The 25,852-nt window shown below is 47.3% G+C and overlaps 1 protein-coding gene across 1 annotated transcript; it reads left to right on the top strand.

The window, feature by feature from the left end:
• The first annotated feature begins 1,111 nt into the window (after positions 1-1,111).
• On the top strand, positions 1,112-9,483 carry LOC139838811 (uncharacterized). Its single transcript, XM_071828835.1, has 5 exons — positions 1,112-2,585; positions 7,568-8,064; positions 8,170-8,307; positions 8,462-9,298; positions 9,469-9,483. Exons 1-5 carry the CDS (start codon positions 1,112-1,114, stop codon positions 9,481-9,483), a joined length of 2,961 nt encoding a protein of 986 aa, XP_071684936.1.
• Positions 9,484-25,852: the final 16,369 nt, after the last annotated feature.

Raw genomic sequence — 25,852 nt, 5'->3', positions numbered from 1 at the left:
GAAAGAAGCTCTACCCTGGTTGATTGGATGGGAACGGACGCCGAGCATGCAGATGGCGTCGTTACCTGTGATAACAGAAGCACGGCTCTACTTGCTGCAATGCGAGCCACCGCCACCACCGTTCGTTGGAGTAACAATGGGGAAGACACGTTGTTGCGGCCACCAACTAAAAATGGGAGTCACTCTTCCCGTTGGGAAGAACATGCACATGCCTGTTTGTGCTCGTGATGGGATCGGGTGGGCTTACTAAATGCCATATTTAAATTAGCGTGGTTTCAGGGAAACTAAAACCAGATTAAAAAGGGAGAGTCAACATGTCGGCTATCGTTGGATCGCATCCTCATCAACGCTCGGGAAGGAGGCCGATCAAAAGCTTTCTATCGGACTACGATAGGAAGTGTTTACCTTAATTCATTCCTCATGGATTGTGGCAGCGTTGCATCTTTTTTTTATGTTAGACCGTCAAAGTAAAGAATTGTCAGCCATTAATCACTCCCATGTGTAGCTAGGCTCGAGGATTGCACCTCTCGATTTACTCCCGATTCTACCCATCTCCGGCCACCCAAGCCCTCCGTCGTCCCAGTCTCGTCTCCGGTCACCGCCGTTCTCCTCTCGGCCGACCTCTCCTCCACCATAAGCTGCTCTCCCTCACCAGATCGCCGCCGCCGCCTGTTAGCACCGACCCTGACAACATGGAGCCGCACCAAGTGGCACAGCGTGAACGGCGTGCACGCATGGAAAGCTCCCGCTTCCCTGCGAAGGACTGGGCCCGCTGATGATTTGGCTGTCAAGGATTGGTCGTCGATATAAGACCCACGTTGATGGACGGATTAGGGAGCGAATGTGTGATTGGCTTCGGCCCAGCCGGTTGGCTTGTATCTCTCCTTTCTCTCTGTTCCTCTCTGGAATTCGAACCTAGACTCTGAATTGCTGTAATCTGGCCACAATCCCTGTGAAATCGAGAGTAGAACTCGGGCGTGATGTTAACAATTGGTATCTAGAGCCTACCCACCACTCAAATCCACCGATATTTTTCTTCCCTTCTCGCAATCATCGCATCGCGCTGGAGACTCGAGCTCGCCGCGCCGCAGATCTCGCTCGGCAACAGATCATGGAGTCGCTGACCCCAGAAGGCCGCGCGATCTACGACACGCTCACCGCGGCTTCGGCGGTGCAGCAGGAGCAACGGAAGAGGGACATCGACGCCTTGATCACCAAGGCCGTCAACACCGCCGTGGAATCGGTTGTGCGCTCCTCCATCGACAAGGCGGTGAGCAACATGCAGTTGTACGCTGATGGAGTCGAGAACACGCTTCAGCAGCACATCTCTGAGCTGCGGGAGCAAGTGGGTCTCGCCGCCCACCAGGACGATCCGGATCAAGCCACCAGGATGCTTGGGGGCGACGCAGACACCGGCCCGGAGGGGCGCCGCGCGACACCAGCGACACGGAGGTCAGTAGTTGGGGCCACTGGCCCTTACATACCACCTCCGGCACGAGGTATCTGCCAAAACCGCAACTCCGATCATGCTCCTCGTTCATTCGATCTCCGAGATGAGGGTGCTGATTCACCACCGCGCGGGCGTGTTCCTCGCGTGGATTTTCCCAAATTTGATGGCGAAAACCCACAGCTGTGGCAGATTCGTTGTGAGGATTATTTTGATCTGTTCGATACATCACCACACCTTTGGGTCAAACTTGCTTCCATGCAGTTCACTGGCCCAGCTGCTCGTTGGTTGAACTCCATTAAAACATCCATTAGGAAATTCACTTGGTCTGAATTCTGTCAGGAAGTTCTTCTCCGTTTTGGTAGAAATCAACACCAGTGTCTCATTAGACGCTTGTATAAGCTAGTTCAGACAAGGTCCGTAGAGGAGTATGTGAACCAATTTGCTGAATTAGTTGATCAATTAGCTACCTATGAAAATCAACCTGATCCACTGCACTATGTCACACGCTTCTTAGAGGGCCTTAAACTTGCAGTTCGTTTGTTAGTAGCAGTTCAACTTCCTCAAGATTTGGATACTGCGTATACTATTGCTTTGGTGCAGGAGGAGGTTGGTGACGGCATGACCACATTGAACTCTTCAGTCATTACCACAGCTCGACGAGCCCCAGTTACTGCTCCTGCTTATGGCCGTCCTCTGGATGATCGTTCTCAGACTCGGTCCACAGAAATGTCCAGGACAACGGACGACAAAATTGCAGCTCTCAGAAATTATCGCCGTGCTAAGAATCCGTGCTTTACTTGTGGTGAGAAATACTCACGTGAGCAAAAGTGTCAGTCTACAGTTCAGTTACATGTGGTGCAGGAGATGGTGGAATTTTTCCAGCAGCCAGATACTTATCAATGGGAGGGGGTTGATTCAGTAACAGATATGGAACTAATGCAATTAACTGATGTGTCTATCATAGATTTACCTCCTGAGCAGTCTATTGTGCTCCACTGCACTGTTCAAGGACATCCTGCTGTGTTTCTGTTGGATTCTAGTAGCAACAATTCCTTTGTGAATGCATCTCTGGCTACCAAACTGACTGGACATGTTCCATTACCTACTCCTCATCGGGTCAAGGTTGCTGGTGGTGGTATCCTAACTTGCAACACATATATTCCTCAGTGTGAGTGGGTCTGTGACAAGCTATCCATTACCTCTTGTTTCAAAATTTTGCCACTCAAGAGTTACACTAGTAGGAAAAGCCTCATCAGTGGCGCACGAAAATTCGATTCTGTGGCGCATGGAGGGTGCGCCACAGAAACGTCGCCACAAAAATAAGCTTTCTGTGGCGCACCTGGCCGTGCGCCACAGAATTAAGGTTTCTGTGGCGCACTTGTTGTTAGGTGCGCCACAGAAAAGGGTGCGCCACAGAATTGGTTTTTAGTGCGCCACAGAATTTGCTTGTATTATACACGATTTTGTTCTGCCTGCTATACACATGCAGTTTATAGACAGCAATACAGATACACAGGTTATATACAGCAACATTCAGATATAATATAAATATCATGTACATTGCACAGATATAACATAGACATCATCATCACATTACTTAGAACCCGATCGAGATACATATAGAGTGACAAGTGTCAAATGTTTTGCATACAACTCTTAATTCATACAAAATTCACAATTTCAAGATACAAAGTAGTCTTCATCCGGTTCCTCCTTTGCTCCGTCATCTCTACCCACCAGGCTCACTTGCATCGGGGTCCTTCATCCAGTTCCTACTATGATGAAAATGGAAGAAAGTGAGACCAACAAGTCCGATGCACAAGAGAAATGGAATAAATGCCTCATACATTGTTGGTCAACACAAATATTAACATTCAGGGACGGTGTAAGTGAGACCAAGTCCGATGCACAAGAGATTGATATTTGTGCTATCTTACCAGACTCACTTACGCCGCCCCCGAGTGTACGGTGACCAAACATTTTAATCATCGGCATTTTGAAAATCTCAAAGCAAATGGAATGACAAAATGGAATAAGTGCCTCATACATTGTTGGTCAACACAAATATTAACATTTAGAGATGGCGTCAGTGAGGCCAAGTCCGATGCACAAGAGATTGATATTTGTGCTATCTTACCAGGCTCACTTACGCCACCCCCAAGTGTACGGTGACCAAACATTTTAATCATCGGCATTTTGAAAATCTCAAAGCAAATGGAATGACAAAATGGAATAAGTGCCTCATACATTGTTGGTCAACACAAATATTAACATTTAGGGATGGGGTAAGCGAGGCCAGGTAGGATGCACAAGAGATTGATATTTGTGCTATCTTACCAGGCTCACTTACGCCACCCCTAAGTGTACGGTGACCAAACATTTTAATCATCGGCATTTTGAAAATCTCAAAGCAAATGGAATGACAAAATGGAATAAGTGCCTCATACATTGTTGGTCAACACAAATACTATGGTCGAAACCATAGTTGCAGTATACACCGCCGTATACTTTGCAGAAGGGCCCCCTTTCCCCGGTTGGCGTTCCGTCAACGGGTGCTTGACGACACAACAACGCCGATCTGCATCTCCGGCGCAGAACCACGCCAGTCCCTCGCTGTCCAGTACGTGAACGAGTCCTTGATGCAAAGACCGTGCCGGCCTGCCCAGCATTATGCCGGGCCGTGTTGCCGCGCTTCAAACCGTGTGTCCACTGATCGACACGGCCTGAAGCACGACAACAGGGGTCGGCATGATGCTAGGGAGGCTGGCACCGTCTTCGCATTAAGGACTCGTTCACGATCTGACGGCGAGAGAAGAAAAGTGGTGCTGCGCCGGAGAGGCATGTCGGCGTTGTTGTCTCGTCAAGGACTCGTTCACGGAACGGCGGCTAGGGAAAGGGGAGCTCGTCTACAAAGTATATTGCGGCGTATAGGTGACCAAACATTCTAATCATCGGCACTAAAATGGAAGAAAGAGCCAAGTGGTATCTCAACTAGATATCATATGCCTCATACTTTGTTGGTCGAAAGAAATATTAACATCCGGGATGGCGTTAGTGAGGCCAGGTAGGATGCACAAGAGATTGATATTTGTGCCATCACACCAGGCTCACTAGCGACACCCCAGTGTACAATTGACCCAACATTCTAATCATCGGCACTAAAATGGAAGAAAGAGCCAAGTGGTATCAACTAAATGGAATGCCTCATACTTTGTTGGTCGAAACAAATATTAACATCCAGGGATGGAGTAAGTGAGGCCAGGTAGGATGCACAAGATATTGATATTTGTGCCATCACACCAAGCCTCACTTGCTCCACCCCGAGTGTACGAGTGATCGACCAACCATCTAATCATCGACAAGTAAATCACTTGGGGTAATGTTAAAATGTTTGTCTCCATATTTGGGAGACATTTTTAATATTGGAGTCTAGCTAATGGAAATCAAGAACTAGTCTTGATCTCCAAATGGTGATTAGAGGGAATTTATTCATCTTAAGCAACATTAGGGACAAATGGGATCATGCAAGGGACTTGGGTCATTTGGATCATAAGGCATCAATTAAGGAGGCAACCAGGGACAAAGGGAAACATTTGATGATCCATTATCATAGGCAACAAAGCAGCAACTTTTTCCCCTCTAATCTAGCTAGAGTCCTTAAAAGAAATCCATCATAAGCATGGTCAAATACACATATAAAGCATTTGGAGAGCAAACAAGCAGTAGCCATATCACTCAATCCAATAATATAGTAATTTGGATCATAAGGCATCAATTAAGGAGGCAACCAGGGACAAATTAAGGGAAACATTTGATGATCCAGTAAGTGCATGACACTTTGAGCTACCCAAGAATAAAGGCCAACAGTGGATAAACATCTGCTCAACCATTTCTTGCACTAGAGGAAAAGTAACCAACATTGAAACTTGAATAGTCAAGTGACACTACAAGGTCATTTGGATCATAAGGCATCAATTAAGGAGGCAACCAGGGACAAAGGGAAACATTTGATGATCCATTATCATAGGGACATAAGTCAAGATGCTCAAACACACATAGCATGCATGGAGCAGATGCTCCAAAGGGATTATTCATCACTTGGTATATAGACCAAGTGATGCTGGCAAAAGAGAGGCCAATCAAGAACCAGTAAATCCAGTAAGTGATAGATATGCCTAAACAAGCAACAACACATAGCATATCCCAGCTAACCAGATGAGACAAGTCTTGGTAGCCAACTGAATCACCTAGCACCACCTAGCCTTTTAAAACCATCAGAAACAGTCCTTTTTCTTCAAAGGATACCACAGTGGCATTCATTTACATGATCCCCTACTGTGGATATCTCTATTTTCATCAAAGCCAACACAAGAAATAGAAATTTATCATTACTCAGTTGAGTTCAAAACAAAGCTAAGACATCACTGGCTGAGCTAAGACATCAAGCTTCCCCACTAATCAGAGCATTATAAGCATACCATAAGCTCACAAGAATCCATCAAGTAAATCATCAGGGGTCCAAAAAACTTGGGGTCCAGAAAACTAATCCCAACAGAGAATTACTTGGGGTCCAGAAAACTAATCCCAGGCCAACCAAGAGCAACTATAAATATGTATGTATACAAGCCCACCAGTAGCATTTCATGCATTTAAATTCCTATGAACCAGTTAACCTCACTGAGCACAACAAGCATTTAAATGAACAGTAGCATCAAATTCCTATGAACCCATCAAGAAAATTGTTAACAGTTAACCTCACTGAGCACAACAAATGAACCAGTAGTAATAAGCCATCAAGATTAACAGTTAACCTCACTGAGCACAACAAATGAACCAGTGTAGCATCAAATGAACCAACCGAGCAGCAATGCATCACTAGCAGCAATGCATCACTAGCAGCAATGCATCCAGAGCCAACAAATGAACCAGTAGCATCAAGATTAACAGCTAAGCATCACTAGCAGCAATGCATCAAGATTAACAGCTAAGCCCACCAGTAGCATCAAGATTAACCAACCGAGCAGCAATGCATCACTAGCAGCAATGCATCCAGAGCCAACAAATGAACCAGTAGCATCAAGATTAACAGCTAAGCATCACTAGCAGCAATGCATCAAGATTAACAGCTAAGCCCACCAGTAGCATCAAGATTAACCAACCGAGCGAGCATTTCGTCGAGCACGTTGTGCTCGCGCGGGGGAGGAAGAGGGAGGGGAGGGGAGGGAGCTCACCGACGATTTGGAGAGTCGTGGAGGAGCTCACCGACGACGACGGCAGGGGTGGAGGTCGCGGCGGCTCCTCCACCTTGACGCGGCGGCGGCTCCTCCACCTTGACGCCGCGCCGGCCCCTCCTCCTCCACGCCGCAGCGGCTTGTGCTGCTGGTGGCGGGGATGGGTAGAGCGTGGCGGCATCCGGCCCTCGCGGAGGAAGGCGGCGGCGGCGGCGACAGCGACGGCAGCGCTCGCCATGGAAGGCGGCGGCGCGGGGAGAGAGGGGAGAGAGGGGAGAGGAACTGTCTGGCGAGGGAGGGGTACGGCCTTGATATAGACACGTTATTTCTGTGGCGCATCCAGACAAGTGCGCCACAGAAAATAGTATTTCTGTGGCGCACCGAGGCCAGTGCGCCACAGAACACGTTATTTCTGTGGCGCACCAGGTGCAGTGCGCCGTAGAAAAGGTAAGACCAATGGTTGGGCGTGGCAGGATGTGGGCCCCACCAAGTTTTTGTGGCGCAGCATTTCGTAGTGCGCCACAAAATTAAGCTATTTCTGTGGCGCACCCAGTATGGTGCGCCACAAAACAATATTCTGTGGCGCATTTTTAGTGGTGCGCCACAAAACTAAGCTTTGCCTATAAGGGTTTTCCTACTAGTGTTATGATGGAATTGTGGGCATGGACTGACTGTCTTCTCATAGTCCTCAGATTATCGATTGGCAAACAGAAATGGATTGCATTTTAGCACAAGGGAGCCTGGGTGTGCCTGCAAGGAAATCCAGCTGATACCTTTGCTTGTACTGTGATAGAACTACATGTAGTGCAAGCTGCTGACAGTGTCAAGACTAGTGTGCCTCAAGAAGTTCAGTCTATCCTTGACACATTTGCTTCCATATTTGCAGAACCTGAAGGGCTGCCACCACACAGAGCAGTGTCCCATTCTATTCCATTGATAGAAGGAGCTCGACCTGGTCAAATCAGACCATATCGTTTGGCTCCTGAACTGAAGAATGAAGTGGAAAAACAGATTGCAGAGATGTTACAGTCTGGAGTAATTCGTCCTAGTGCCAGCAATTTTGCTTCACCACTGATCATGGTCAAGAAGAAAGATCAGACATGGCGACCTTGTATTGATTTTCGTCACTTGAATGCTTTAACAGTCAAGAGCAAATATCCATTACCTGTCATCAATGAGCTCTTGGATGAATTGCATGGTGCTTGCTGGTTCTCCAAGTTGGATCTGCGCGCTGAGTATCATCAGATTCGGCTGACAGAAGGTGACGAACATAAGACAGCTTTTCATACACACCATGGCCACTATGAGTTCACTGTCATGGCATTCGGTTTGACTGGTGCACCAGCAACTTTCCAAGCAGAGATGAACATGACTCTAGCTCCAGTACGTCGCAAATATGCTGTCATTTTCTTTGATGACATCCTGGTATATAGCACCAATTATCAGGAGCATCTACAGCACCTCAACTTTGTACTACAACTGCTGCAGGATAACCAATGGAAGGTCAAGATCTCAAAATGTTCGTTTGCCCAGCCAAGTATACACTATCTGGGACATGTGATTTCAGCATCTGGAGTGGCCACGGATGAAGCAAAAATTGAAACAGTCAAGGAGTGGCCTACACCTGTAGATGTCAAACAGCTTCGCAACTTCTTAGGCCTGGCTGGTTATTATAGAAAATTTGTGCAAGGATATGGATCTATTAGCCAGCCACTGACAGCTCTACTCAGGAAAAAATGTTCCCTTCATATGGACTACTGAAACTGAATTGGCATTTCAGTCACTGAAGAAAGCTCTCATTGCAGCTCCTGTCTTGGCATTACCTGACTTCTCTGCTGTGTTTGTTGTGGAGACAGACGCCTGTGATACTGGCATTGGAGCTGTTCTCATGCAAAAGGATCATCCTCTGGCATTTGTCAGTAAAGCTCTAGGCCCACGCTCCAAAGGATTGTCTACATACGAAAAAGAATATATGGCCATATTACTAGCAGTTCAACAGTGGAGAGCATACTTGCAGCATAAAGAGTTCATAATTCGAACTGATCATGCTAGTCTGACTCACCTCACTGATCAGCGTTTACATACACCTTGGCAGCACAAGGTTTTGTCCAAGCTAATGGGCATGCAATACAGAATTGTGTATAAGAAAGGATTGGAAAACAAGGTTGCAGATGCTTTATCTCGCAGACCACACCCTGAACTTGAAATTCATGCTATTTCTTGCAGTCCACCAGCTTGGATTTTAGCTGTCCTCGATGCTTACCAGCAAGATGCTCAAGCTAAAGCACTCCTGCAACGCCTATCTATCGCTAAAGAACCAGATGATCAGTTTTCCTTGCATGGGGGTATTATCAGGAAACAAGGGAGAATATGGCTTCCCTCCAATTCAGCAATGCAAGAACAACTAATTCTGGAATTTCATGCTAGCCCAATGGGAGGTCATTCTGGCATTCCAGTTACCTTGAGGCGATTGAAACAGCTATTTGTGTGGAAGGGTATGGCAGCATCAGTTCATCAGTTTGTGAAATCTTGTTCTGTATGCCAGCAGGCCAAGGCTGATCGTTCCAAGTACCCAGGCCTCCTGCAACCTTTACCAGTACCTGACTCTGCATTCCAGGTGGTTTCCATGGATTTCATCGAAGGACTGCCTCGATCAGGTCGTTTTAATTGCATTATGGTTGTGGTTGACAAGTTCAGTCGTTTTTCTCACTTCATCCCTTTAGCACACCCCTTTTCGGCTGCCACGGTTGCTTCTGCGTTCATGGATAATATATACAAATTACACAGTGCTCCCACTACTAGGAAAAAGCTATTCAGTGGCGCACCACTATCCCCCATCAGTGGCGCACTGCTGGTGCGCCATTACTATCACGCCACTGCTAAGTTTTAGTAGTGGCGCACTACTGGTGCGCCACAACTACCCTAAGTAACAGTGGCGCACTGCATCGTGCGCCATTGATAGGTACACTGGTGCGCCACTACTACTCCAAAGGGGTGCGCCACTGTTGTTCAGCAGCGATGCGCCATCATCGTCTCTTGTCGGTGCGCCACTGCTGCCTCCTTGGGTGCGCCACTGTTACGGCGAGATGGTGCGCCATTGCTGCTTGTTTAGGTGCGCCACTGTGGCATCTCAGACGTGCGCCACTGCTGGCAGCTTTGGTGCGCCACTACTAGTAGTTCATTTTCATTTTTTGTATTTCTGGCATGTATTTGTACAGGTTGTATAGCACAGTATAACAGCACAGATACAGAATATATAACACATATATACAACAGCACAGTATACCAATACATAGTCCTTCACATTAGCCTCCATGATTCACAAGATTTCAAATATTAGAGAAGTGTTACGGTGTTACAAGTCAAATGAGCTAGTGGTTACACAAGGTCGATCATCTAAACTAGCATCACATAGAAGAGAGCTAGAGTCACTACTAGCACCGTCCCGATGAAAGTGGTCTTCATCCGGTTCCTCCTCCGCTCCGTCCTCTCTCCCGCCAGATAGCGTGCGTATCTGTCTTCGGCCTCCGCTCTAGTGGTGTACCCTTTGTAGCTGTTACCGCTAAAACGGTGAACCTGTCTCCGACACTCCTCCCAGTCGTTGTAGACTCCGGGAACCTTGCCCTTGTACACGACATACCACGTCATATCTGCACATATATGAACAAGCCAAAGAAACTAAGAAGTGCAAACTCAAATAAGAGACAAGTAGCTAGTATGAACTAAATGGAATGCCTCATACATTGTTGGTCCAAACAAATATTAACATTTAGGGAAGGCGTTAGTGAGGCCAGGTAGGATGCACAAGAGATTGATACTTGTGTCATCGCACCAGGCTCACTAGCGCCTCCCCCAAGTGTAGTGACCACAAAATTTAATCATCGGCCAATGCAATTAAGAAGTGCAAACTCAAATAAGAGACAAGTAGCTAGTATGAACTAAATGGAATGCCTCATACATTGTTGGTCCAAACAAATATGAACATCCCGGGATGGCGTAAGTGAGGCCAGGTAGGATGCACAAGAGATTGATACTTGTGCCATCGCACCAGGCTCACTTGCGTCACCCCGGGGTCCTCTGTTGATCGAACATTCTAATCATCAGCACTAAAATGGAAGAAAGGGCTATGCAATTAAGAAGTGCCAACTCAAATAAGAGACAAGTAGCTATTATGAACTAAATGGAATGCCTCATATTTTGTTGGTCGGAACAAATATGAACATTTAGAGAAGGCGTCAGTGAAACCAAGTAGGATGCACAAGAGATTGATATTTGTGTCATCGCACCAGGTTCACTGGCCCCTCCTCCAAGTGTATAGGTGACCAAACATTCTAATCATCGGCATTCTGAAAAACCAAAGCAAATGGAATGACGATGGCCTCATACATTGTTGGTCGAAACAAATATGAACATCCCGGGATGGCGTCAGTGAGGCCAGGTAGGATGCACAAGAGATTGATATTCGTGCCATCACACCAGGGCTCATCAAGGCGTCACCCCGGAGTGTACAGTTGACCAAACATTCTAATCATCGGCATTTTGAGATACCAAAGCAAATGGAATGACAAGGGCCTCATACATTGTTGGTCCAAACAAATATGAATATCCCGGGATGGTGTCAGCGAGGCAAGGTAGGATGCACAAGAGATTGATATTTGGACATAACATCATCATACCTAACATCGTAGCTTCATACAATTTAATATAGAATTCAAACAACACGAAGCAACGAAGATAGAGTTGACAACACTCTAAGTTCTAACTATCGGTGTCCGAGCCGGATTCGCCGGTGTGGGGGTAGTGCACACGGCAGGCGGTGTCGTCGAACACCTTGACGATCATCTCGCCGTCCCCCTCGTACAGGAAGGTGAGCTGGCAGCCGGGCTCGAGGTGGAGGTCACGGGCGAACTTGTCCCACCCCGTGTGCAGGTACATCTTGCCCTGCCCGTCGAACAAGACCTCCACGGACCAGCGGCAGAAGTTGCAGCTAGCCTCCCGTAGCTGCAAGTGCGCCGGCTCGACGCCGTCGACGAACTCGGCGAACTTGTCCGGTAGCCTCTTGATGCCGAGTGGGTCGTCGTCGATGCGGAGGAGGAACTCGAAGCAGCGTTCCTCATCCGAAGACGAGGAGGATGCAGGTGACGGTGACCGTGGGGCCCTTGCTGCTCCACCGCGGCGGCCCCTTCCCCGGCACCGGGGGCGCCCAGGACCGCAGCCTCGACCACCTCGCCGGCCACCGGGACCGGCCATCCTACATGTTTACATTTTTGAACCATATTACGATCCATTCCACTAACAAAATTGGGCATGACCTATGCTAATTTATGTACATATGAGTGCCCCATTTTCGCCGAAACGGAAATGAATCAACATTTCGGCGATAATGGGCAACTCTGTCGATCCCTGCACAAGAATATGTCACCATATACACCAGCTGAGCACCATGGCACATGTACAATTGTTCCTCATATACACCAGCTGAGCACCATGGACTAGAACTAGTGTTGTAAACATCAAAATAAACACTGTGAGCATCAACCCTTCACTCTAATCCCAAATTATATGCATTTGAATGGAAAAATAGTAACAAATCAGTATAAAATGTGAACTTGAAGAACCTAGCAGCAGCAGTAATCAACCTAGCAACCTAGCAGCAGCAGCAAGCAAAAAATACACAATTTTACAGCCCTAGAGCAGCAGCAAGCAAAATATACCCAATTTTACAGCCCTAGCAGCAGCAGCAAGCAAGCAAATAGCCAAAGCACTAGGCTAAAATGATCAACTACCTAATGCATACATAGTACAATAGAATTTCATTGAAGATAGAGTCGGCAATATCAGATACATAATAGTCAGTAGCTTAAATCAGCAGTAGTATGTTAAAATTTCCTAAACCTAAATTTGCTACTACCACCATGATGGTTCAGCATTGATTTGTCCAGCTTTCTCTAATCCTTTTCTCATTAGTTATCTACTACAAGGATGCACCAAAGCAAGCAAGCAAAAACTACTGCAAGGGCAAGCATATGAAACAGCAGGTTTATCTGACGAAACTGAAAATTTGCAACAAAACAAATGTGCAACAAAGAACTACTGCAAGGACAAGCTACATTTGCAAAAAAGTGAGTCACTCTATTTGGATTCAGCAGTTGACAGAATGTGCACTTGCATTGTGTCTGCCCAATTTAGAGAAGCTCCTTTTGATTGACTTGTAAACTTTAAGCCATCAACTTATTCATAACTAACTTCTGTACATTTCGCCTAAAAAACAACCAGAGGCAGGGTACCTAGGTTTTTTGGTAAAACCGACTATGGAAGAAATGATCCATTTTTTAAGCAACCGGCAGGAGCACTACCTATTCATAAAGAAGAAAGAAATTCTGGGTACTCGAGGTTCAACGCATTCCACTGGCTAGCATCCGAAGGGTGTCTCAACATCCTGTCCTTTTTCTTTTTGTCCGGATCATCTGCGTCATCTTCTACCTTCCTCATCTCCGCGTGCCAGCGCATTAGCTTTGCTTGCTTAGGATCCGCGAAATACCGCTGCAGACGAGGAGTGATCGGAAAGTACCACACCACCTTCCGAGGAGCTTTCTTCCCCTTCTTGTACCGACTGACGCCGCACACCGGACATATGGTACACGCCGCGTGCTCGTTCCGATAAATGATGCAATCGTTCAAGCACACATGATATTTCACATGCGGTAAATCCAGAGGACACACGATTTTCTTGGCCTCCTCGATACTAGTCGGACACGTGTTACCTTTGGGAAGACGTTCCTGCCAGAATGACATGTTGTCGTTGAAGGATTTGTCGGTCATTTTGTGCTTTACCTTCATCTCCAGTGCCATGAGCGTTACTTTCAGGCGGGTATCCTCCGGCCTGCATCCTTCATACAATGGAGTAACCGCGTCTACCTCCAGTTGATCCATCTTGGCTTTCTCTCGGGCGGCAGCTCTTGCGTTACTCGTCTGCTTGAGAAGCAGCTCTTGAAGATAAGGGTCCTGCACCCAGTCCATCGACGATGGTCCATCGTCTTCATCTTCATGATCGTCATGATGACCTCCATCTTGATCTTCCTCATCATCAGGTCCAGGATCTCCCACATTGTGATCATGATCATCTCCGGGATCTTCTACATCCTGATCATGCCCGAGATCTTCTACATCCTGATCACCTCCTTCCTTATTTCTTGTTGAAATCCCATGGACAAATTCATAATCATCTTCGTCGCCTTCCCACCGATAGCCATCCATGAAACCACGCATGAGAAGGTGGTCCCGCACCATATCGGCTTTAGGGTCCGTAAGGCTCGTCAGCTTGCATCTTCGACATGGACATCTTATCTCCTTTTGGTTATTTCTAATCATCTCGGCTGTCGCGGCTTTCAAAAACCTAGCCACAACGCCTTCGCTCATCATGCGGACCATGGTCGCCTGCGGGTATAGAGAAAATGGATATCTTAGCATACCAAAAGAAAATTTTGGCATGACCTTCCCTAAAAATAGGACATATGTATATGCGAGTATGCCCACTATTCGCCGAAACGGAAATGAATCAACGTTTCGGCAAAATATTGGCAACTCCATCGCATTTCAAATCCCTGCAAACAAACACATGCAACACATGTGTGGATCGGAGGCTTTGCATATACAACACATGTGGAGGCTTCGCATACAACAACACACATGCACGTGATCGCGACAAGCTTTTCGCGCATGCGCACAACACATGAGCTTCGCATAACATATGTGCACACACACGTGTGTGTGCAAGACGATCGGATCCGGTCACACACAAAGCATAAAACCAACAAAGTTACCGATACGGCGAGACCTAGAGTGTTGGATGAGGTAAAAAGTTGAGATTGAGTAGGTATTGAGCTAAGAAAGCTTCACCACTACTTACCTATGAAGAAAATTAAGTTTACCAACTTAATTTTGGTGAATGAAGAGGTGAAAATGAGGTGGGAAGGAGGGGCAACACGACCAGATCCAGATTTGGTGGGAGGTGGTGGTGCAAGAGTGTTTGGGGAAAGTGGGTGGCACATGTGAGTGGAGGGTGAAAAGCAGGAAATGGTCCCAGGTTAGCAGTGGCGCACCACATAGCCGTGCGCCACTGCTAGGGTGACATAGCAATGGCGCACTACTAGGTGGTGCGCCACTGCTAAGCCTCTCATCTCTAAATTGGGCTCTGGCCAACCCCTAGCAGTGGCGCACCTAATGACATGCGCCATAGGTGACCTATGTAGCAGTGGCGCACCACCGAAGTGCGCCATTGCTAAGCCTATCATCTCTAAACGGGCTCTGGACACCTCCTAGCAGTGGCGCACCTCACCAACGTGCGCCATAGGTAAGAAATGTAGCAGTGGCGCACCCCGTAGACGTGCGCCACTACTAGGTTGGGGGAGGAGCTGGCCTCCTGTCACCACTTACTTATGGCGCACCATAGTCAAGGTGCGCCACTACTACTTTTGTAACAGTGGCCCACCGTTTTGTGGTGCGCCACTGCTAAGTAGTAGTGGCGCACGGCAGCCATGGTGCGCCACTGATGGCAGTCTTACGGCTAGGCCTTTTCCTAGTAGTGTCCAGAGCAAATCATTTCTGACAGAGACAGGGTTTTTACCAGTGCTTTCTGGCAACAGTTGTTTGCTCTGACTGGAACTACATTAGCCATGAGTTCATCGTATCACCCTAAAACGGATGGGCAAACCGAGAGAGTAAATCAGAGTTTGGAAGCATATCTTCACTGCTTCACACATGCTTGTCCTACCAAGTGGGTTCAGTGGTTAACCTTAGCTGAATTTTGGTATAACACTAGCCCACACTCTGCCTTGGGGAGATCTCCGTTCGAAGTGTTGTATGGACGTTCTCCTCGCCATTTGGGCATTGTTCCGCAACACATGTGTGCTGTTCCAGATCTGCAGACATGGCTGGATGAGCGTCAGTTAATGCAGGATCTTCTCAAGCAACACCTGGAGCGCGCGCGTATGCGTATGAAGCATCCACTTGTAGAAAACAGGGCTTTCGTGGGAGCCTTTTGTCGCGGGCGCGCCTGCACCCGCGACAAATGGCGTGGCCACGTCGCCCCGAAACCATTCGGAGCAAGCCGGGCCTTTTGTCGCGCCCTTTTGTCGCGGGCCGTATAACAACCCGCGACAAAAGCGGTCTTAGCTTTGGCCCCCCTGCCAGCACCCCTTTTGTCGCGGGTCGTAATACGGCCCGCGAAAAAAGGGCCATGCCTATATATACACACAGCCAGCCCCCCCCACCTCCCTACATTTTTTTCCTTGGTGGTGAAAGGTGGAGGTGTATGCTAGCTCATTTTTTCTTCATGTGCACAAGAGGTGTTTGATGAAATGTGTATGAGGGATGCCACTTGATTTTATTTGATAAGATTTCTCCTCTTTTTGATCCTAAAAGGTTAGCAACTATTTTCTCATATATACATAGTCCGTACAATACTAATTTTAGCAAGGTGATTGCATCTGATACATAACTGTACTTATGATGCAGATGAGTCATCCATGGATGTACGGTAACCGATGTGCTTCCGCTTTCAGAAAGGGCGTGAATTCTTTCCTGCTTGTGGCCGAGGCCAACAAGTCGAAGCAAGGTTTTATGTGTTGTCCATGTCTGAAATGTAAGAACGAGAAGGATTACTCTTGCTCAAGAGACATTAAGAGCCACCTGCTTCGGTTTGGATTCATGTCCAGCTATAATGTTTGGACCAAGCACGGAGAAGAAGGGGTTATGATGGAAGACGACGATGAAGAAGAAGATAACGATGACCAGTACCGATCTATGTTCTCTGAATGCGATGATACCGCAATGGAAGACAATGAAGAAGAAGGAGGTGAAGAACAGGCAGCAGATGATCCTGTTGATGATGATCTTCGTCGGGCCATTTCTGATGCAAGAAGAGATTGTGGCACGGATAAGGAGAGGTTGCAGTTCGACAAGATGTTAGAGGACCACCACAAATTGTTGTACCCAGGTTGTGAAGATGGGCAGAGAAAGCTGGGTAGTATATTGGAATTGCTGAAATGGAAGGCAGAGGTCGGTGTGACTGACTCGGGATTTTAAAAATTGATGATAATACTAAAGAAGCTGTTTCCAAGAAATAACGAATTGCCCGTCAGTACGTATGAAGCAAAGAAGCTTGTCTGCCCTCTAGGATTAGATGTGCAGAAAATACATGCATGCATTAATGACTGTATCCTCTACCGCGGTGAGAAGTACGAGAATTTGAATAAATACCCGATATGCGGTGCATTGCGGTATAAGATCAAAAAAGATGACCCTGGTGATGTTGAGGGCAAGCCACCCAGGAAGAGGGTTCCTGCGAAGGTGATGTGGTATGCTCCAATAATACCACGGTTGAAACGTTTGTTCAGAAACAAAGAGCATGCCAAGTTGTTGCGATGGCACATGGAAGAACGTAAGAAAGACGCGATGTTGAGGCACCCCGCTGATGGTCGGCAGTGGAGAAACATCGGGAGAGAGTTCCCGGATTTTGCAGGTTAGGCAAGGAACTTATGGTTTGGTCTAAGTACAGATGGCATGAATCCTTTTGGGGAGCAGAACTGCAGTCACAGCACCTGGCCCGTGACTCTATGTATCTACAACCTTCCTCCTTGGTTGTGCATAAAGCGGAAGTTCATTATGATGCCAGTGCTTATCCAAGGCCCAAAGCAACCCGGCAACGACATTGATGTGTACCTAAGGCCATTAGTTGATGAACTTTTGGAGTTGTGGGCCAAACCAGGTGTACGTGTGTGGGATGAGCACACCGAGCAAGAATTTGACCTACGAGCGTTGCTATTCGTAGCCATCAATGATTGGCCTGCTCTTAGTAACATTTCAGGATAGACGAACAAAGGATACAATGCATGCACACACTGTTTAGATGAGACTGAAAGTAAATATTTGGGAAAAAGCAGAAAAGTTGTGTACCCGTACAATCGCCGTTTCCTTCCACGCAAGCATCCCTTAAGGAAAAAAGGCAAGCATTTCGATGGCAAGGCAGACCACCGTCCGAAGCCTGTCCCCCGTAGTGGTGCTGATATATTTGACATGGTCAAGGATTTAAATGTTATCTTTGGAAAGGGTCCAGGCAGTCGACCTGTTCCGAAAGACGCTGACGGACACGCGCCCATGTGGAAGAAGAAATCTATTTTTTGGGAGCTAGAATATTGGAAAGTCCTGGAAGTCCGCTCTGCAATCGACGTGATGCACCTGACCAAGAATCTTTGTGTGATGCACCCGGGATGAAAGTTTCGCGCGCCACTGCGTTCCCGCCTATTTTCTTCCCACGTTCCCGCCTCCATCTTCCCGCCATTTTTCCACTATATATATGTAGGCTTGGCCTCCATTTACATATCACATCTAGACTCATATCTGCAAACCTCATCACTCTCTCCCATGGCTTCCATCGTATGTCTAACACCCCGGGAGGCGGAGGCGCTTTGCGCCTCGAACTATCCCTGCCCGCCAGGCTACCGCGTCCCGACCGGCTGGTTGCTGAGCATCGGAGGCGTACCGGTCCCTCCTATCCCTCTAGGTGTGCCACGCGAGATGGCCATCACGAACCACTACTATTTCGAGCTCACGCCTGAGCAGCGGAGGATCCCCAGTGGCATCCTGACTACAGCCTGACTTGGGACAGCTTCTTCATCAATCGGCGTGAGAGGGTGGTTGCCAGGTACGAGGAGGATGGCCCGCCTCCTTCGAACTTCAATGAGGCCAGCCGTCGGCTGTGGTGGCGCGGCCGGACTCTCCAGAGCGTCATGGCCTACCGTGGTCCCCGCCTGTGCTACCCTCAATCCCAGCCCACGCGTGCTCACCCGCCGAGGTTCGACAACCGCGACCCCGATGCTAGCGACGATGACGTCGGCGACTATGATGACTACAGTGGTGACTATTATAGGGCTAGGCACGACTATGACTGAATGACTCCAACATTCGAATCTGGCCATGTATCTTAATTTTCAGTTGAGCTCTGTACTTTAATTCCAGTTCAATCGTAATAAAATTTCGTAACAACCACTTTATTGAACAAAAACAACCGACAACGACTTTATAAACTAAATTTAAACTAATAGAACCGACAATGACTTTATTGAAATTACAATAAAATAGATAAATGACTAGTCTAGTCTCTACTCGTCGTCGGAGGTTGTCTCCGTCCAAATGTCATCCCACCGAGGGTCGTTTTCGGTCCAAGTTGTATTCGGGTTCTCGAGCTCAAACTCGGCGACGGCCCGACGGTGGCGCCTGTTGGACCTGCGTTGTGCCCTGAGGTCAGCGAAGAACGCATCGGTGTTGTCGACGTCATTGGGGAACTGCGCCCTCCACTGGCGCATCAACTGCTCGTCGTGCTCGGCGATGGCGATCCTGCGCTACACCTGGCGGTGCCGGCGACGGTCCTCGTCGTCGACGAGGCACGGCACTGGCGCGAGGAACTCCGCCTCCTCTAGCGATTCAACATCCGGGAAGTTCATGTCGCGCCGTGGCCACCGAAAGCGCCACGCCGCCGCGTCGTAAGCGCGCGCCGCCAGCTCCGGCGTGTTGTACGTGCCGAGGGTGAGGCGGAAGCCACTGGCGCGTAGCGGAGGCGGTGGCGACGTGTGGTTGCGCCCGCACGCGTCGCTCTATATAGCGCACGCGGGGCATGGCACGTGTAAGCCACGGCTACACGTCGCACGCCGGCAGCGACGGGGCGAGGAACGTGGAAGCGGCGGCGACACGTGGCACGGGGAAGCGACACGTGTGGCAGGCCGGCGGTGCGCAGTAGAAAAGAAACAGAAACGGATCAAAGTTAAACGGAGCGGGGAAACCTTAGTCGGTGTCACTCCGCATATCATTAGGGGTGAAACATACACGACTATCAACATTTGATATGATGCGAGATGCAAATAGGTATATGGATGTCATATTCATGTTCATTGGATTTTTCTGATCAATTTTCATATGTAAAACATTTCTATTTGAGTTACCATTCAAAAGTTATTAAAATAATAGGTTTTATTAATTTAAAATAGATAAACAGAAAAGGGACTGAGGGAAAAGGAGACTGATCCGTGTCCAATGGCTCCAGGCCGTTGGATTCAAACGGCCGGAGCCGTTGGATGCAGTTCCCACGGATCAGCCCCCAACCCCTTTTGTCGCGGGTGGTTAGTCGACCCGCGACAAAAGACCCCCCCTTTTGTCGCGGGTGGTGGCACCACCCGCGACAAAAGTGGGGCCTTTTGTCGCGGGCCGTGGCACAACCCGCGACAAAAGGGGGCATGGTATAAAATCTCTGCGCGTCGCGGGCCGAGCGACGACCCGCGACGACTGGAGGCCAACCCTAATTCTCAGACGCCGCTAGGCTGCCGGATTGCGCCGCCGCCGACGACGCCGCGCCTCGAGCCTCTCCTCTGCCGCCAGCACCTCGAGCTATGGCGCCGCCACTGCCGCCGCGCCTGCCTCCTCCCCATTTTCCCCACCACGCTCGCGCCCTCCCCCAGACCGCCGAATTTACTCACCGGAGCCCCGCAGACCCGCCGCCATTCGAACTCGAATTCGACGCCGCCGGTGAGCCTCGCCGCCTATTTTTGGCACCCTCTTACTCCCCTCTCTCGTGCGCACCCCCCTGACCCCCTCCCCTCACTCTCTAGCGCAGCAGAGCGTCATCCCCATCGACGACCGCGCTGACCGCCGCCGCCCGCCGCTCGCCCTCGTCGTTCCCGCACGCGCACGAGGACGCCGACCCCAGCATCGAACCCGCCGCGTCGCGTCGAACTCGGAGGACCACCTCGCCGTCGCCAAGGAGCACCCCCGGCTCGCCGCCGTTCGCCGCCGGTGCGCAGAGCCGCCGCACCACCATTTTCGCCGCCACATCAGCGCCACGTCGCCGCCACGTGAGCATTCCCTTTTCATTTTTTTCCCATCTCTGCAATTAAATATGGCCATCCATGTTAGTTAGATCCAACGGATAAAGAGGCTGATCCGTGCGAAGTGGTATCGACCAATAGTAGAGCGCCAAGTGTCAGGGACACACCCTAGTTTGCGTTAATCTCTGTTTCGACAGTCCGCGCTTTGCAAAAATCATAACCAGAGCTCTGCTTGTCCAAAAATCACAAACTTTACACTGTTGAAATCCTAAAAATATAAGGAACATTATGGAGCTATAAAATGTGACCTTACAGAACTTTGAAAAATCATACATTTTTAAATGCCTAATCCGAGTACTATACCCGTAAAATGAGATCTACACATTCATTTGCAAACACACGTTGCCGACACCCCTCTCCCTCTTGCAAACACGCGTCGCCGACACCCTCTCCCTCTCGCAAACACGCGTCGCCGACACCCTCTCCCTCTCACAAACACGCGTCGCCGACACCCTCTCCCTCTCGCAAACACGCGTCGGCGACACCCTCTCCCTCTCGCAAACACGCGTCGGCGACACCCTCTCCCTCTCGCAAACACGCATCGCCGACACCCTCTCCCTCTCGCAAACACGCGTCGACGACACCCTCTCCCTCTCGCAAACACGCATCGCTGACACCCTCTCCCTCTCGCAAACACGCGTCGCCGACACCCTCTCCCTCTCACAAACACGTGACCATTGGTTAGTGTTTGATTAGGGTTAGGGTTTGGTTAGGGTTAGAACATGTACTTATCGATTTATTTTTTTGCAGAAACAATGGATCCATTCGAAATCCATCGAGACTTGGAACAAGAAGACCTATTCGAGGACATAATCCGCGATGGCCCAGAAGCCGACGGAGAAGAGCGCGACTCCGGTAATGGACAAGCCGACGGCTCCGGAGCTGGACAAGACCGCGGCTCTGGTGTTGGAGAAGCCCGCGGCTCCGGTGATGGAGAAGCCCGCAGCTCCGATGATGGAGAAGCCGACGGCTCCGGTCATGACGAGGTATACGATCAGTTGAGGCATTAATGGAATTCTATATGTACATTTGTATATAAATTAATTAATTTTTATTCTCTTAGGCCTCCGAATATAAGTTGGAGAAACGAGGCCCGGCAAAGAAGTTGACCAAAAAAGACCACTTCACAATTGAAGCTATATCACCGAAAGGCCAACCGGTGGCACCCGCGAGTGTCAGAGTGACATTTAAAAATCAGTGCGGAGTTCTGGTTAGAGATCGTCTCCTGATACGTCCAAAACGTATCTACTTTCCCGAACACTTTTGCTATGGTTTTGCCTCTAATTTGTGTGTTTTGGATACAACTAACACGGACTAACGCTGTTTTCAGCAGAATTGCCCTGGTGTCTTATTTTTGTGCAGAAACTCGACTTTCAGGAAAATCCCCGAAAATAATTGCAATGGGCCTATTTTCATAGAAGACCTACGGAGCCAGAAGACGAGACGGAGGGGGGCCACGAGGCGCCCACATCACCAGGCGGCGCGGTGGGCCCCTGGGCCGCGCCGCCCTATGGTGGTGACGCCTCGGGCAGCCCCCGACGCTCCCCTCTGGACTACTTAAGGCCTTTGACCTAAAAACGCACGGGGGTTCGACGAAATTGCCAGAAGACATCCAGAACTCCACCGCCATCGTGAAACTCCGTCTCGGGATCAGAAACTCCGTTCTGGCACCCTTCCGGGATGGGGAATTGGAGGAGATCATCGCCATCATCGCCACCGACGCCTCTCCATCAACCATCCATGTTTCCCCCATCCATGTGTGAGTAATTCCCCCGCTGTAGGCTGAAGGGGATGGTAGGGATTGGATGAGATTGTTCATGTAATAGCATAAGATTGTTAGGGCATAGTGCCTAGTATCCGTTGTTGGTACTTTTATGATATTGTTGCAACTTGTTATGCTTAATGCTTGTCACTAGGGCCCGAGTGCCATGATTTCAGATCTGAACATGTTATTGATTCATGATGATATTCATTGTTTTATGATCTTACCTGCAAGTTGTATACACATATTGCTGTCCGGAACCCGAGGCCCCAAAGTGACAGAAATTGGGACAACCGGAGGGGAAGGCTGTGATATGAGGATCACATGTGTTCACGGAGTGTTAATGCTTTGCTCCGGTACTCTATTAAAAGGAGTACCTTAATTACCAGTAGTTTCCCTAGAGGCCCGGCTGCCACCGGCTGGTAGTACAGAAGATGTTGTGCAAGTTTCTCATTACGAGCACGTACGACTATATACGGAACACATGCCTATGGTTATTTAGTACTTGGATACTGTTTTATTACTATCTGCAAATGCCCTGCCTTGATTGTTACATGAGTTCTCTTATCCATGCAGCGCCCGTTCATCCATCCCTGTGCCTACAGTATTTTAATCCTGCTGTTTACTATAATCACTACTGCTGTCTTTATTACACTGCTGCTTATATTTCACTACTGCTACTGCTATAAAACTGTTGCCATTGATAAACTATTGCGAGCAAGTCTGTTTCTAGGTGCAGCTGAATTGACAACTCCGCTGTTAAGGCTTACAAATATTCTTTGGCTCCCCTTGTGTCGAATCAATAAATTGGGTTTTACTTCCCTCGAAGACTGTTGCGATCCCCTATACTTGTGGGTCATCAAGACTATTTTAAGCGCCGTTGCCGGGGAGCATAGCTTTATTTGCAAGTTCACCTGGATTGATATTGTTCGCTGCAAATCCTCCATCATGGGTAAATCTCGCGATGCTAAAGTCGCCATATTACCATCCACTACAAGAAAAGGTACAACTCTGAGTACCTCTGCTGCTCTTGATTCACCATCTGTGATAAGTCAACTTGTTTCACCACCACAAGCTTCACATGCTGGTACTTCTGCTGAATCTGAAAATTCCTCTTATAATCTTGATGATGCTTCTGCTGTGCTTGATGATAATGGTTCATTAGGTTCTTTTCTAGATGCTACAATTGCTAGGTCTAGACAAATTGAAAATACTGAAATTCCTAATGAAAATACTGTTACACCTGTTAATTCACCTGAGTCTGTTGAACACTCTAGTGATGATCTTGATGAAGATTATGTGGAACTTGATGATGATTTTATTGATAAATGTAATGCTACTACTGGTGCAAGTAACATTAAAAAGCTTCTTGCACAACATGCTGTTAGATATAAACTGTCTCCTGATCCTAAATTTGCCACATCTCCTATAAACATTAAGGATAAGGATTATGATTTTTCTCTTGATTTATCTCATATATCAATTGTTGAGAAAACACCTTTTTGTGGTACTGAAAAAGAAAGTGCTGTAGAACACATGAATGAGCTTTCTACTTTGAGTAGCTTGTTTTCTGATGATATTAAGAAGCGTACTTATTTTGTTGCTAAATTTTTTCCCTTCTCATTAAAGGATGATGCTAAAACCTGGTATAATAGTTTGCCTCCTGATTCTATTGATAGTCCAAATGGTTTGCTTGATGTGTTCTTTCGAAAATATTTTCCTGCTAGTGCTCAACATATTGCTTTGCAGAAAATTTATAGTTTTGACCAGGAAGATGGAGAGAAATTGCCTGAAGCTTGGGCAAGGTTTTGCTCTCTTCTTAGAGCTCGGCCTAGACATGATTTGGAAAAGCATGACTTACTTGATATATTTTATAGTGGACTAACCATTGAGTCTAGGGCATACCTGGATAGTTGTGCTGGTTGTGTTTTCAGGAAAAGAACTCCAGACGAAGCTAAAGAATTAATGGCTAGAATAAGCCAAAATCATGATGATTGGACTACACCTGAACCAACCCCAACACCAATATTGAAGAAGAGGGGTATGATTAAATTAAGTGATGAAGATATGAGAGAAGCCAAGAAATCTCTTAAAGAGAAAGGTATTAAATCCGAAGATGTGAAGAATTTACCTCCCATAGAAGATTTATGTAAGATAACTCCCCCTTATCCATGATTGAGGTACATTCTCTTCAACGCTTTGATAAAGAAGATATTCCTTACTCAAAACCTCCTGATCAATGTTTAGATGAATTTGATAATTATGTTGTTAAGCAAGATAACTTTAATATGAGAGTAGAGAATCATTTAATGGAAAATTCTCAAGCTATTAGTAAATTGCATGATATTGTGGAGAGAACCTCCAATGATGTTAAGATGCTTGTTAAACATTTTCATATGGTTCAAACTCAAATTGATCAACTTACTAAAGTGCAAAATGACTTGTTAAGAAATACTTCTAAAGAAAAACATGCTTATGAAGTAACAACTAGAGGCGGTGTTCTACTCAGGATCCTCTATATCCTGAGGGGCATCCCAAAAGAGTTGAACAAGATTCTCAACGAACTAAAGAAATTAGTGCTCCTTCTAAGAAAAAGAAGAAGAAACATAAAACTGTTGTAGAATCCTCTGAGCCTGTTAATGATCCTAATAGTATTTCTATTTCTGATAATGAAACTGAAAGTGGTAATGAATATGATAAAGATAATGATAAGAATGATGCTTCTGATAAAGAAGAGGTTGAAGATGAACCTGAAAAGCATGCTAAAAATAAAAAGTATACTAGAGAAGATTTTATTGCTAAGAAACATGGTAATGAAAGAGAACCTTGGGTTCAAAAGCAAATGCCTTTTCCTGCTAAGAAACTAAAATCAAAGGAGGACGAACACTATAATAAATTTTGTGATTGGATGAAACCTTTGTTCCTGCAAATCCCTTTGACTGATGCTATTAAATTGCCTCCTTATTCAAAGTATATGAAAGATATTGTCTCTAACAAAAGGAAAATTCCTAATGAGGAGATTTCCACTATGCTTGCTAATTACTCTTTCAATGGCAAGGTTCCAAAGAAGCTGGGAGACCCAAGTATACCGACTATCCCTTGTTCCATCAAGAATAATTATGTTAGAACTGCTCTATGTGATTTGGGAGCAGGAGTTAGTGTTATGCCTTTTTCTCTTTACAAGAGACTTTATTTAGATAAGTTGATACCAACTGATATATCTTTGCAAATGGCTGATAAATCTACTGCTGTTCCTGTTGGTATATGTGAGGATGTTCCTGTTCAAGTTGCTAATAATTGCTTAATATTAACTGATTTTGTTGTGTTGGAAATGCCTGAAGATGATAATATGTCTATTATTCTTGGAAGACCTTTTCTTAACACTGCAGGGGCTATTATTGATTGCAATAAAGGAAAAGTTACTTTTAATGTTGATGACAAGGAGCATACTGTTTATTTTCCCAAGAGGATT

Source organism: Lolium perenne, chromosome 4 (assembly GCF_019359855.2).
Source record: "Lolium perenne isolate Kyuss_39 chromosome 4, Kyuss_2.0, whole genome shotgun sequence".
Lineage (NCBI taxonomy): Eukaryota > Viridiplantae > Streptophyta > Magnoliopsida > Poales > Poaceae > Lolium > Lolium perenne.
The sequence above is the reverse complement of the archived record's forward strand: the minus strand, read 5'-3'. Positions and strand labels throughout refer to the sequence as shown.